At 37.6% G+C, this 15,393-nt stretch overlaps 1 protein-coding gene across 1 annotated transcript in view; it reads right to left on the reverse strand.

The window, feature by feature from the left end:
* Nucleotides 1-15,393, reverse strand: part of CSMD1 (CUB and Sushi multiple domains 1) — a 1,745,896-nt gene that overhangs the window by 244,804 nt on the left and 1,485,699 nt on the right. Inside the window, exons 25-26 of the mRNA XM_024768064.1 lie at nucleotides 13,587-13,778; nucleotides 12,992-13,118 (exon numbers count right to left, since the gene is read on the reverse strand). Of these exons, the coding sequence (XP_024623832.1) occupies nucleotides 12,992-13,118; nucleotides 13,587-13,778 (319 nt within the window). The remainder of the gene's footprint in view (nucleotides 1-12,991; nucleotides 13,119-13,586; nucleotides 13,779-15,393) is intronic.

Genomic DNA, 15,393 nt, shown 5'->3' on the forward strand with positions numbered 1-15,393 from the left:
GTTTGATTTAAAATATTTTTAATATAGAGGGAAGTACATAATATAGCAGACACTTAGATACCTACCACCACCAATGTTAACATTTTGCCTTATGTGCTTCAGATCTTTTTTAAAAATAAATTTTATAGACACAGTCCTACTCCCCTGCCTCTCCACTTATGCATTTGTTTTTCCTCTCACCCCACGTTCTGAAATCGTGATGGTCTCTTCTCATTTATATTTTCATAATTTTCATATGCTCATGTAGTATACCTATCTCCAAACAATATACAGTACTATTTTGTGCGTTTAACAGTAATTACATACTAGATGTCATTTTGGCATGTATGTGCTTGTATCATTTTCAAGTTGCTTTCTATATTCAGCATAAGGCGAAATTCCTCTAAACAGAAAGATGTAGATTTTGTTAAGTCGCTTTAGAAGCATGAGGAAATGCTTCATTTGTCTGGTCCTCTAACAAAAGATAGTTAGTTTCTGCATTTTATTATGACAAATGGTGCTCAGCCTAGGGTCCCTCTAGGCTCAAGAAGAGAAACGGCCAAGTTGTTCTAGCATGTGACTGTAACTTCTTACAGTCTCACAATAAAGTACAAATGGCTCTGTGGTGTCACATCTTCACCAAGACCTGATAACATCAGACTTAAATAGTTGTAAAAAGAGAAAATTTGATGATTGTGGAACGGTATCATGTTTAAGTTACATCTCTCTGAATATTCATGAGGTTGAACATCCTTTTGTGAGTCTAAGGCAACCCACTTTCAACATAGTTCAGCCATTCAGCAAACACTTATTGAGCACCGACTGTGTACGAGGCACTCTTCTAGGAATTTTGGATACATCAGTGAACTAAATGAAGAACCCTGCCTTCATGGAGTTTACATGGTTGGTAATGGGGGAGATGAGCGAAAAACAGCAACCATAAAAAATAAGTAAAGAAGACTGCATTTCGTAAGTGGTAAATGCCATCGAGGAAAGAAAAAAGCAGAGCAGAATAAGAAGCACTGGTCATGCCAGGACCAGAGGATGGGGGGAGATTTAGGTATTATATGGGGTTGTTGGTTAACCCATGTTGGTGAGGAGAGGTTTGAGCAGACCGAAGGAGATGGAGGGGTTGTTATACTTGGTGTGAGGGGAGAGTGAAGCCCAGCAAAAGCCCGACACAGAGGGCATGGTTTCAGCATTTGAGACCATCCAGGCACCAATTTAACCAGAGCAGAGAGAGGGCCTGATAAGGAAACTGAGGCCAGAGAAATAACGGGTGTAGTGGATGGGGAAGGGGAAGGGGGGGGCTGGTGGGCAACACACAGGGTTTTATAGATTGTTCTGAAGATTCTGGCTTTCACCCTGGGTGACAGACCAATGTGGTGTTCTTGGTAAAGAAGTTATCCCACCTGTGATTTAAAAATAATTGCTCTGCACTTGTGTTGGCAACAGGCTATACAGGGCAAGGCAGAATCAAGAATCAGATGGCTGTTGCTCAGAGGAGCTGGACAGGGGAGGTACTGAGAGGTTGTCAGATTCTGGGCACGGTTTGAAGGTGGGGAAAACAGGACTGGGTAAGTCATGTATGATTAAGAGAGGATGCAAGGTCACTCGAAGGTTTTTGCCTGAGAGATGAGAAAGGTGGAGAGGTCACGGGCTGAGGTGAGAAAGGGTGCAGGTGGAAAGGTTTGTGGGGTGGGAAGAACAGGGATTATGATGTGGGCCTGTAAATTCAAGATGCCTACCGCACATTGAGTAGAGACTTGAGCAGACAGCTGTTCATGCGAACCTGGAGCTTCAGAGAGAACTCTGAAAGGAAATAATACACCTGTGTCTTCGGAAATAAATGGTCTTAAGTCATGGGACTACATGAGATCATCAAAGGTCTTAGGTGGAGAATAGGACCATGGACTCTGAATTATCTGATCACATTTGATTGCCCACTTTTGTAATGCATTCTTCATCTCTTTTATTACTGTTTATATATTATATTATATTCTTGTGGATGGATTTTGTTACATACCCTTTATCATTTTAAGAAAAAACCCCTGCTACTGACTACGCTAGGAAGGTTTTCGTTTTATCTCTTTATGTTGTTGATCATGAACATGTATTCAATTCTATTAAACTACTTTTTCTCTACCTATTTAGATGATCATACAGGTCATTTTTCTTAATATATAAAATGGGAGTAATTACAGAGTTCAGCTCTTTATTTTTATTTCCTGTTCTTTACTTGTTCTTGTGATATGAAGGTTATTTTAGCCTCATTAAATGAATCAGATCATTTCCATATTTTTCTTTTGGATGGAAGGTTTTTCCTATATATTGGTATAATATAATCTATTATTTTCTTAAATTTTCTAAAAGTAATCCTTATTGTAGGGGTATATTTCAATTCCATTTCTAATGTCAATTATTTGGGCCTCCTGCATTCTATCATAATATGTCAGTTATTTTTCTACCAATGATACCTTTTCAAGAATCAGTTTGTGGGTTTGGTAATTCTCTATATTATTTCTTCCATTAATTTCTTTTACTATATTTGTTGTTTTTCAACGATACTTCTTTGAATTTACTCTGATAGCATTTTTCAAATTCCATTAGCTGGAGCTTAACTTGATTTTCAAGCGATCTTCTTTTTCCAATATGTGCATTTAAGGCTATAAATTTCACAGTAAGCCGTTAATCATGTGTCTTTTCTTTTCAAAATTGAGCATGTGTTTTCCTTCTTGCTACAGATTTCTATTTCTATTCCATTTTGGTCATGGTGTGGAGTATAAAAGTGATTCTCTGCTTTATTGTTTTCACTGATTAGTTTGTTCCCAGTTTGTGATCATGTTTGCACATGTTCCATATTTACTTGAACAGAATGTGCACTTTCTAGTTGAAACCCGTATGTCTTTTTAAAATAATCTTAGTAATTGCATGGTTCAAATCCTCTGTAAACTTACTAATTTGTTACCTGTTTGATTTATGAGTTATAAAGAGTTAAAGGAGGCATGCTGTGCAAGTTCCAATGTCTCCATATAATTTATTTATTTTGTTTATATTAAGCTATATTCTTAGCTGGATAAAAGTTCCTCTTAACTATCACATATGTCTGGTGAATATATATCCCTAAACCAATAGTAGTATTTTGTGTGTTAACAGTAATTGCATAATAGGAACACTTACAAGGGAATGACAGGTTGTTTGAATATAGATTCCAGGTTGACAGTTACTTTCCTTTAGTACTTCAAATACCTCTTTCTTTTGGTCTGTATTGTTAAGAAGTTTTCTATCAGGCTAGCTAATATATATCTTCCTTTTTTTAGCTGTTTCTCGGATCTTTTCTCCACCTTTGGTGTCCTTGGGCTTACTAGAATGTGTCTAGGCATGCACTGACCTTTACTAATGCTACTCGAGACACATTAGGCTTTTATTAAACGCAAAATTCACATCATCCAGCCAATTCTACTAGAGATTTAGGGGATGTAGAGAACTACTGCTTTCTGTAACCATCACTGCAGAATTATTTTACTTTTATACTGTGTGTATGGAGTAGTTGATAAAAATATAAACTAGTGAAGAAAGAAAGAAAAAAGGAAATGAATATAAGTGATAACTATGCATATAAATCTATGGCAATATATTTTAACCTATGCATAAAATGGTTTTCTAGAAAATAGAAATTACTAAAATTGACTCAAGGAAACCAATATAGACAAGCATACAGAAATATACATCTTATATTTATCAAAATATTTTGAAATTGGTGATAAACTGAAAACAGGACAAATGTCCAACAACAAAAGAATTAAAAGTTCAGTAAATAGTGATATGTAGAAAGTCCATAAAAGTACTGCTAAGTGAAAAAAAATGTAGAAAACACTATGTTTTTTACTTGTCTTGCATAAATAATTTTGTTTATTAATTCTAATAATTTCCTATAGTTGTTTTTGAATTTTATATCTTTAGGTGGTAGAATTTAATATTTTTTCCATTATGGAGTTTTTAAAATATAATTCACATATATTTATTGAAATAAATAAATAATTAAAAGTTTAGTCTCTGAGACTGGGACCAGGACAATGAGATTCATTTCAAATCATTATTCTGGTGACTGTAGCCAGTGCAACAAGGCAAGACAAAGCCAAAGGATTTGACAAAAAAGGAAACCAATCTTTTATTAATGTAGATAACATGATTGTTCACAAAGAAAAAAATTTTAAACCTAAGAACTCAGAATTAATAAGTGAATTTATTTATACAAGATAAATATAAAAATATAATTTATTTTCACAAAAGAGTCACAACTAGAAAGTGAAATAAAAATACTATTTACATTATCATCAAAAAGTGTGCTATAGCTAGGGATAATTCTAGCAAAAGATGTACAAGAGCTTCTCACAGAAAACTATCATTATTGAGACAAATTATATAAGATCTACATAAATGAGACAATATACTATATCAGAGATCAGAAAATTCAGAATTGGAAATGATGTCAGGTTTCCCTAAGTTGACCTATTGATATAATGTGATTCCAGCTAAAACCCTAGCAACTTCCTTGTAGAAAGTAACAAGTGTTTCTAAAACTCATATGGAAATGCAAAGGGTCAAGAATAGCCATGGCAATCTACATGAAAAAGAACAAAGCTGGAGGAATACAGTACCAGATATCAGTACTTATTAAGTAATTCAGTGATTAAGATAGAAAGGTATTGCACTAGATGGACAAATAGATCAATGTAATGAAGTTCAGAAACAGGCCTATAATTATATAATCATATAATTATAATTATCTGGTTTATAACAAAGGCTGCACTTCAGTTAATGGAGAAAGGCTGACTTTCCAACAAATGGTCAGTTGAACTGCACTATGGACAAAAGATTCCTTTCATCGTCCTAATACCTTACACAAAAGTTAATTCCAGATGAAATGAAAACATAAATGTGGAAGATAAAATAGATCTCCTACAAAAAAAAACTTACGATAATATTTTTTATAACTTTGGAGAGGCAGGATTTCTTAAACTGGACACAAAAACACTAAGAAACCCCCCCCAAAATATTTGATATAACTTAATTAAAGAATAAGAAATATACTAACCATAAAAGAAAAATGAGCCAAAATGAATTTGACTCACTGAAATTGAAAACCTGTCTTTACCAAAAGACATCATTATGAAACCAAAAGACCACTGAGTATAAGAATATAGCTGGTGAATATATAATCAACAAAAGATTACATTCAGATGTATAAAAACTATATACTAATCAAAAGGAAAAGATAGGCATTCCAGTGCAAAAAGAAATGAGCAAAAATCTTCAACTGACATTTATAAAAGAGGATAGTCAAGAGACCAATAAACATATAAAAAAGTGATGGCCTTGATCAGTCACCAAGGACAACCAAATTAAAACAACTACACACTAGAATGGCTAAAAGGAAAGACAGTCAATGCTTAGTGCAGGGGAAGGTGAGGTACCTGGGAGTGACCTACACTGTGACGCGAGTGGTGTTGGTTTAACCACTTCAGGAAATCATTTGACAGTATCTACCATAGCTGAGTGCAGGTGTACACCTGAGACAAAAACATGCGCACATCCACCAAATAATACATGAAAGCATATCCAACACGACGTCATTTGCAATAACCTTAAACTGTGTAAAAACAATTCACACGTCCACCAACACTCGGAATAAATAAGTAAATCATTGTGTATTCACGCAATGGAATAATTTACCTGTATCAGTGGCAGTGAAGGTTGAGGAAATCAAGACACAGAACTAATCACACTGTATAATTTGATTTTTATAAAGTTCAAATTAGGATAGCGATTATCTATCAGAAGTTAGGATAGTGATTATCCTTAAGAATGGATCGTTTAAATAGAGCTCAAAGGGCACAATGTGGGTCTTGATCTGGTTGCTGGTAACAAGGGGTATTTTTACAAATAAGCTGTATACTTATCATTTGGATAGTCTTATGTGCCTATGTTATATGTTAATGAGAAGCTTACATAGACAAAAAAAGATTCACCCTGATGCTGTAAGTTTTGCCATTTGGGAAATACCTTGTAAATTCAACAACAACAAAAATGATATAACAAAATTTAAACAGATAAAGAAATGGCCATTTTTCATTCTAAAAAAAATAATTAAAGTCAATATGCAGACACCATACCACTAGGTAGGGAAAGTTTAAAAATTGATTTTAAAAAGTGTCATCCTGAAGGAACTGTTAGTCATTTCAGACACAGTCATGAAAGAAAAAAAAAACAAAAACATACACTTTGCAATGCAGTGTCACAAGCTTTAAGAGATGTGAACAAAGCATCAGGTGTGTTTAATTCTGCCTCAAGGTATCTGGGAAGGGCTTTGTCAGGCAGAGAGAAATAGGAAGGATAATTCAATAAAGAGGATGAGACAAAAAGCGACTGAAAAAATACATTCATTAATATGCTAAAAATGTAAAGATACAAAAGTTACAAATATAACAAAAAATGATGCAAAGATTTTTTTCCTACCAGATTGGCAAAGATTATAAACACTTTATCCAGTTTCAGTGATATTGTGGAGACCCTACCTTTTCATATGCTGTTGAAGCCATATCTACTCCTCATAAAAGCAATTTGGTAATAACCACACAAATTTAAATGTGCATACACAGCAAGTCCAGCTTTAGAAATTCATTGTAGAAAGTACCCTCGAGGTGATATATTGGGAGGATGGTAGCATGGCTGAAAATAGTGAAAAACTGAAAACAACACAAATATCCCAATAGGGTATAGTTTAAATAAATTATGGTGCATTCAGGCAATAGAATCTTCTTCCATGACTAAACAGAATGAGGTGGAATTACAAGTAAGGATATAAAACTTTGACCATGTTTATTGACTGAAGGAAATCTTCAGAATAATATTAAGGCATGATACTATTTTTCAAAAATAATTAAACAAGTAGATAAACAGATAAATCAAGCTGTATATATATGTATGTATATTATATATATATACGGGGGGGTGTGTGTTTGCGTAAGAAATTATAAAAATATATACCAAATTTTAAACTGTAGTTATATTTTGTGTCTAGGATTATAGCAAACTACTTTTCAGGCTTTTCTAGTATTTCAAAAATTGGGAAAATAAGTAACTTTGAACGTCATGACAATGAACTTGAACTGATTCTGCACATAATGAGCAGACAAAATATGTACTTTTTTTAAAGGGGGTAAGTGATATGATCAGCTTTATTTGATAGAAATAGTTGTATTAAGACACACAAAAATGTCTCAACCATTTGACCCAGAAAGAATTTTCCTGGGAATTTATTCTAAGGTATTAATTATAAAAAGAGGCAAAGCTTTACTTGCAATACTATTTGCCATATTATTATGTATAATATTGAAAATTAGAAATAATGTAAATAACCAAGAGAGACAATAATTAATTATAGACACCCACACTGTAGAATATGCAAAGGTCCATGTAAGACATATGTGAACATGGCAGCAATGATGTCTAGTATGGGGATAATGCATGCCTTTCTTTTTTATACTTTTGAAGATGTCTAGATATACATTTATTTTTCAGCCATATAAAATTAATATTTTAATTGAAAAAAAATAAAACATGTTCCTTAGAGTGGGAGCAGTGGTTGAGAGGCAGCCCTGGCAGGATGGTCAGAGAAGAGGCCCAGTGAGTCATGCTGGTCTGGACTAGGGAAGTAGCAGCAGTACTGGTGGGAGAGCAGACCTGGGGCACCACATAGGATTACTGAGATGTGTGATCACAGGAGTGTGGGAAGGAGGGAGGAGCTCGTGACACTAAGAGGCTTGCCTGGATGTCTTGCTATGTAGTGAAGACCCTACTTCAGAAGGAAGGAACTGCAGGGCAAACACTGAGTCCAGAGCAGAACACAGATTATTTGCAGATGAGATAACAAGAATGAAATTCTTGTTGAGGGGTTGACCTTTTAACTGGGCCCCCAAAGATGGGAAGACTCTGGAGGTGAGGCAACAAGGAGAAACTGGGGGGAGCACAGGTCGAGAGAGCTGTGATGACAAGGTTGGGATGGGAGACTCATACACGCTTCATCTGTGCTGAAATGTAACCTGCATATGAGCCGTCGGAGGTAAACCTGTAGGGGACCAGACGCCAAGTCGAGAGGGTGTTACAGTTCTGGTTAAGGAGCTTATGTTCGCTGATTAGCAAAGAGGTGGCTCAGAGATGGAGGGGTGGAGGACGGATTTGGAAGGCTCACTGGGAGAAGATTAAAGTAAGAGCCTGGGAAGTAGGAACTGGGAATCACAGATAAGAAGAAAGACAAACAAGGGTAGAGCTGACAAGGATTTGGCTTGCATGCAACTAATTTTTTCTCAGAGCCTATTATGAAGAAATTTAATGTAGTTCACTAAAAGAATGCTGTGAGACATATATTAATACCTGTTTGTTTGTTTTTTTCAGTTGGGAAAATATTGGAGACTGGTGAGGGAGAAACAAGGAAGAGTAGAATACTGAAAATTAAAACCTCCAGCCATTCTGAGGAAGACAGGCATTAACAGAAATAGGGAATAAAGAAGTAGAAAGAGGCCCAGGGGGGATGATAATAATCCTGAAATTGGCGTGCCTGCCTTGTGCCTGTGAGGCGTTCATCCCTGGAACAGCAGCCATACCAACGTCCCCACCATCAACTGCTTCTCCTAAGCTCCATTTATGTTTGATTGAAATTTCACTTCCAGTGTTACCACTTTTCAATTCTTTCTACACTTTCATCTTCAATGGCCAGTCCTCTTTTTGATGATCCGTGTTTGTAAAACGCCAAGTGGGTTTATCACTGGGAGACAAGGAAGCAACACGAGGACACACTCTGCTGTCTGTGGCTGAGCTGAGCGCAGCAATCCCCCTCGGGAAGGCGCGTGACGCGATCAGGAACTGGCTGTGACGTGTCTCTGTTGTTTATGCAGAGATCTGGGAGCCGAAGGGCTGATAGAGAAGTCTGTCCTTCATGCAATTCTTCACAGTAAGTCTGCAACTGAAATCTGAATCCTGTGTTGGGGCACTGGCGTTGTTTAGCTGAAGTGGGGTAACTGAAATCGCCTGCATGAGGATCTTGTGCCGTGGCGGGTACCTGCAGAGTTCTCCCTCTCTCACTCTGCAGGCAGCTGGTCGGGTTCCCTAAACCCAGCAGCTGCTCCCACAGCCCCAGCTAAGGAGGGCCAGAGCCCAGCCTCAGACACTGGGCAGACTTTGAAGAGCTACTGCTCTCTTTTCTTTGGATGGCTGGAATTCTCTTGACCGGTTATTTCCTCACCTTACCCACAAAGATAGACGGGATACCCCGCTGTGGCCCTGACAGGAAAGGGGCGTGTGAGGTGCTTGGGTTCCAGGCCCCACGCCTGTCTGTCTTGTCAGCAAAAGACTCCCAACTCATGTTCCCAGCACATTTACTACATGCCGACCTCACGTTTGGAGACAAATGTCCAGTGAAGTGGAATCAATTGCCCGTCCTTCTCCTGCTTAGTCTGTGTCTCACAGTGATCTTGAAGGTTGGTCAAAAATAAATTAAAACATTCCTAGATCTCCAAACCACATCTACCCCGATCTTTCTACAGCCCATCCGGCCAGATGCGGTGAGATCAGGATCACATCCCACATTTCACTTTCTTTAAAAGTCTGCATGTGGACAGTTTTGACAATCTTGATACACTTTTGATAGGCCTCTAATGTTTTCAATACTGCATGAGCTTTTCTAATAAAATCCCCCTCAACTACACCTCCAAATGCAATTTCCTGGGAACAATTAGGAACAGAAATACTTTCAAAGTGAGTTTTCCAGACAATTACACTTGCAGAAAAGCAATTAAAGCCAGGGAACAATATACACATAGATTATGAAAAACATTGCCTTGATGCTGCCTGCTGAAGGTGTTTGTAATGCTGTTCCCGTTATCGTATAAATTACAGCTGTGCTCAGCAGTGAAACACACTGGGTCTCTTAGACACATGCTTACATATAACTCTTAATGTGGCTAAAGTTACTGCAGTGTCTTGTGATTAGACTTTTAATTAAATTTAATTCTGGTAACTGCTTTATAGTATGCGTGTTAAAATTACAAACCTCTTCCAGACCCAAGTGCCCTATAACAAAAACTATTTTGGGGTCTTCTATTACCTCGAACAAAAAGTTACAGCAATATGCAATCAGAAATTGCTTTGGACCTCCAAGAAATCAAAATAGGCCCAGTAATAACTGGCCTGAAGTGTTGAAACCAGACCTTTTATAATTTCCGAGATCTTGCTCCTTATTTATTCTTTGACAGTGAAAAACACTGACATTTAAAGAAATCATAATAGAATGTATAGTAATGAATTCCATTTATATTAAGAATTTTTAATACTTAAATTAAACCCTGGGCTCATGTTTATATGACTGATGTATTCCTCATTTTCAAGCAAACGATGTAGATAAAATACTGGCTATGATACCAATGAAATAATTCAGTAAACTAAGCTAAAGAATATCCAAACTAAGACCAAGCCCTATTTTTCTTAGCATCAGTACCATTTTAAGCCTAAAATTGTATATTATGTACTTTTAAGTATGTTATTTTCCAAATGGCCATACTAAAAAATAGTACATATTTTCTTAATGAAGAGAAATCACCAGAAACATTTTGGGATGAGGTTGAATACCAATGGAGTAAATTAATTACAAGTACTGATGTTTGCTTCTTAACTTCCTTATTATGAAGGGCTTTATGCCTTAAATGAAAAAGATCTGTTTACAAATTGAGTAACTTGAAAGATACGTACAAGAAGAAAAAAATTCCCCAAACAATAAAGTGGTATAGGCAATGTCTTTTTTTTTTCTAGAACATTAATGGTTAAATGACAAAGTCAGTTCATGATGCAAAAGCTGTACATTTTTTATTACTTCAACTCATTCTTTATTAATTTCTTTTCTCTGTTCTTACTAAAATGTTAATGAAGTATTACATTCACCTGCAAAGAGTGAATTCATCACTTGGTTTGCATTAGGGGAACAAGTGCTCTTTCCAATTCTTTGGAAACAAATCACAAGGAGATGTGTCAGAAATAGAAAATTTTGAAATCAGCCTAAAAGGAAATATATCCTGTTTATGTAAAGTCATTTTATGAATCACAGATGATTCCTAGGATTTTTCACAATCAAATTCAGTGTAATGGCTTTTGGATTATTCAGATCAAGTGTTCAGGAATTCAAAGTTAAGAAGTAGTATTTAATTCTATTTAGTTCACTGGATAAGTGACTATGTTGATTTTTATGAAGAATACAGACTCTTAAATTCTGTTCCTCAAATATGCCTTATTTGTGTCCCAATGGATCCATAACTACCTAATCATTTTTTTTAATGACATAAGTTAATTTTTAAATGAGTTATTATAAAATAATGTTTTTTGCAATATTTACATGCTTTAAATTCCTTCCCTTGCTCCTTGTACATAGTAAGAATATTTCTTTTGGAGGGTTTGAAAGTGGTAATAGTTTGTGCCATGTCAGTTTAACTCACTCCCAAGATGTAAATGTGATCAAACTTCAAGGAAGTCTGGTGAATTTCAGGGAGGATGGAAGTCACCTGATGAGAAACAGCAACACTGAATGGAATCAGCAGGTCACCTCACTCCTCCTTGTCCCGTTTCACTTTTTTACTAAGTTATAAAGTTGCAGTATGATAAATTTACTAAGTTTGCTGGGCAAACCTTTTGTGAATAAGGACAAAACCCACTAGTTCATAAATGTTTTCATGTATCCACTTGCCCCAGAAAGAGGTTTCTGCTTTGCACCTGTCTCTTTCAGCTTCTTCACATATTTCAGAGTTGAGTTGCCTGGATTCTTTTAGTCTTTGGTCAGTGCAATAACACAGGGAAGAGGAAAAGGAACAGAGGCACGTGGATTAAGGCTGTTGGGAGGTGGGGTACAGAGTTTTTTAAAAAATTAACTTTCCGGGGAGGTTTCAAAAGAATACAATGAAAGAGGAGAGTTAATGGGAGGAGAAAAGGGATTTTATGAAGCGTGACTAAAGAATGTACATTCTCTCCTTGTTCATCAATATCTATAATTAAAGAACAGCTTATTTTGAAATTACTTTTTGCTTTACGTACTGTGGTTTTGACACAGCCTTTTGACTGGCACATGGAGAATTTTACTTTTTGTTGGTTTACTTGTTAATTAAAAAAATTACCATCATTTAGGACTATCGACTGAAATAGAGTAATACTTTCTGTTGAAATGTTTGCACAATTATCTGAGATTTTTCATGATTTTCTGTTATACGTGTAACTTTAGATTGGAATACTTTCTTGGTCTCCTTCAAACTTACTTTGGAATATCATAAAATAATCACACACCTCTTCCACCTCTATATGCAGAACCTTTTCAATATAACTGATTCTCTTCCCATTAAGGGGTAGATTATATTTCTTCAAACTTTATCTTGCCCCTGAGACCTGCTTTGGCAGATGGCACATCAGCAAATGTGATGCAAGCAAAAGTTTGCAAAGTCTCCATCTCTTGCTTCTAGGAACCTTCTACCATCATTAGTTTCCTGAAGGAACAGAACCTGGAGTGGAGAGACCCCAGCCTTTAACCATCCAGCTGAGCCCCCCAAACCTGCATGAGGCCCTCCTAGACCGCCCACCCCAACCAACCAGAACTGCCTGGGCAACCCACAAAGACATGAGCACATAAATCATCGTTTGCAGCAACTAAGTTTCGGGGGCCCACTTGTTACGCAGCCAAAGCTAACTGAGGTATTTACTTTTTTTATCTTTACTATGGATGGCTTAACACAAATTTTCAAAGGAATACCAAAGTGAGCATGCAAACCAACAAAAACCTTGGCCATGTGTTTACATTTTCTTCTTTAACTCAGAAACTTAAATCTAATAGTGGGTAATAATGGATGTACCACTATCTCCACTACAAGAATAGGAGCCATGCTTCTATCCTCAAATCACTGAAACCCAATAAAACAAGTACCTGATGGTCTTTCCCGGGTCTGCCTCTACAACCCAGGTGCAGTGGAGGTTGTTGTCATATGGAGCGGGGTAGCCAGGAGACAAGATGCGTCCTGAAGTGGCAGCGTGGATCTGACCACCACATTCCGCTGAAAGGGATACAGAAACACAGGGAAGTTTACTCCAGGCATTAGAGGCTTCCTGTAACTACCTTTAAAAGCCCAGACCATCACATCTGTGTTGTACACACAGGAAAACAATCACAGCCATCTGTCTGTCCCTGTCATTGCTTTCCTTTACTTGTTCCCTAGCATTATCTTGATGGAAAGGCAGTATCCTCTGTGCAAAGTCAAGAGAATAAAACAGTGAAACACTGTGTTATATTTCTAATAATAATTCTGTGCAGAGAGCCTCAATAAAATAGTACTAGGAGATCTGTCTTTCCTACCTAAAAAAAGAAAAAAAACAAACACACACACTCACACAAATATTAGGAATACATAAAAACCCATACTGGAGAGAGAGCAGTGGAAATCCTTCCCCCTTCCTCTGTAAGAACTAAGTCAGAGCACATGCGTGGGCCTCCAGCTCTCATTGTGCACCTGTAAGTAACTCACCTACACAGGAGGGCAGTGGTCTGTCCCACACTCTCCGGTCACCACTCAGACAGGTCAGAGTGTTGCCGCCGTGCATGGCGTAGCCTGGGTTACAGCTGTACAGAACCACTGTGTCCGTGAAGTGGCCTTCATCCCGGATCCTGTAGCCATAGTTAGGGATCCCCGGATCCTCACATTTCACTAGGTCAAAACCTATGAGAAAAGAAGGAAGGAGTTAGTAGAAAAACGTTAACAGTGGCGTCTATATTGGCGTTAAAATATCGATGAAATAGACCAGGTTGTCAAATGTCCCTTGAAGTGTAGAAAGAAAAAGACGACTCTGAATTTAAAAATGGGGAAATACATGTGAGTCTTGATTGGGTCTATCTGTTAACCATTGGTTGTTTCTTGGGGTTCGATCACTTTATTTGTTCCTATCTATTGATATACTTACAAGTGAAACAGAGCAGGACCATGGCCTCCACCTGCCTTTTGTCTGTAGAAAACTTTAGCCAAAGAAAAAGTTTAATCGGAGAAGTGAGAAAATGCAGAAACAAAGGAAAGCATTCAAACAGGACAAAATAATAACAGTTTAGTCATTAAGCAAAGTCAAGGACCTTTAGTTCCTCCTCAAGGGCTATAGATAATATTCAGAGTCATATCCTTTGAGCTGTTATGTAGATACGGAAACCCCTATCAGGTGGAAGAAGTTAACTACATCATGACCAGACTGCAGCCATGACACAAGCTGCCACAATTCTGAGAACTGGCCTCAAAGAAATGTTAACAAACTGACCCTGGAACTGAAGACTAACTACTTAAAACAGTCAAGATGACGCTGATCATGACCAATTTCAAGATGGCCGTCGGAGCTGACTGTGCTGTTTCTGCACATAGCTCCCTCCCTCCACCTATAAAAGCTCTTGCCCGCTGGTTGTCACGGGGCAGTCAGCCTTTGGATACAAGTCCACCTTCTCCCCCAGTTACCAGCCTCTGGAATAAAGCAAACTTTCCTTTCCACCAATCTTGCCTCTCGAGGATTAGCCTTCAAGTGGCGAGCAGCTAGACCCCACTTTGAGTAACACAATCTTTGAGTAAAGAGTTCCAAACTGTCATCAGGTAACCCATATGTCCAGCCAGCCTTCTGGATTCTCCAGTGAGCTTCATGTATGCCTTTCCTGCGTCCACATCCCCTCTTTGCCACACCTGGGACCTTCCAGCAGGGCCACCCCTCGCCGCCAGCTGGTGCTTATCAGGGTCTTTACTGCCTGTGCTCACTCGAGCCCCCGCCCCCAGGCCCACTTCCTCTAAAACTCCCAGATCTCAAGCTTCTCGGGAAGTTAACAAGTCCTTTCTGCTCATGGGAGCCGGGCTCTCTGTCCCACCTGCTGTGGTCCCAAGGGCCAGGGTGAGAGACTCCTAAGTCCCTCCGTGTACAGCAGAAACCCCAGAATGAATCATGATAATGAATCATGGTAATGACTTCATCAAGCTAAGCTCTGAGACTCAAAGAAACAGATGATAGAAATGAAGATTTAGCCTCTGCGTTACTGAGAACCGTACATTTCTTTTGCATGAGGCAATAATTTAAGGCCATCTGTGAAGACAGCTCTACACTAACAAATCTCTCTCCTCATATCATGATGCAAATTTTGACCATGAAGCAAAGCAGAGCTGGAAACTTGAGGGACCACATGGGATCACATCTATTTCCACCTAACTTTGACATTTTCCTTTTCACAAAAATAAATAAATAAAAATTTAAAAAATGAACGTGTGATTTTGCTGTCTGCCTGTCAAATTTGCATTCTGAATGCTTTCCATTGAG

The sequence above is a fragment of the Neophocaena asiaeorientalis genome, unplaced genomic scaffold, assembly GCF_003031525.2.
Source record: "Neophocaena asiaeorientalis asiaeorientalis breed wild unplaced genomic scaffold, Neophocaena_asiaeorientalis_V1.1 scaffold16, whole genome shotgun sequence".
Lineage (NCBI taxonomy): Eukaryota > Metazoa > Chordata > Mammalia > Artiodactyla > Phocoenidae > Neophocaena > Neophocaena asiaeorientalis.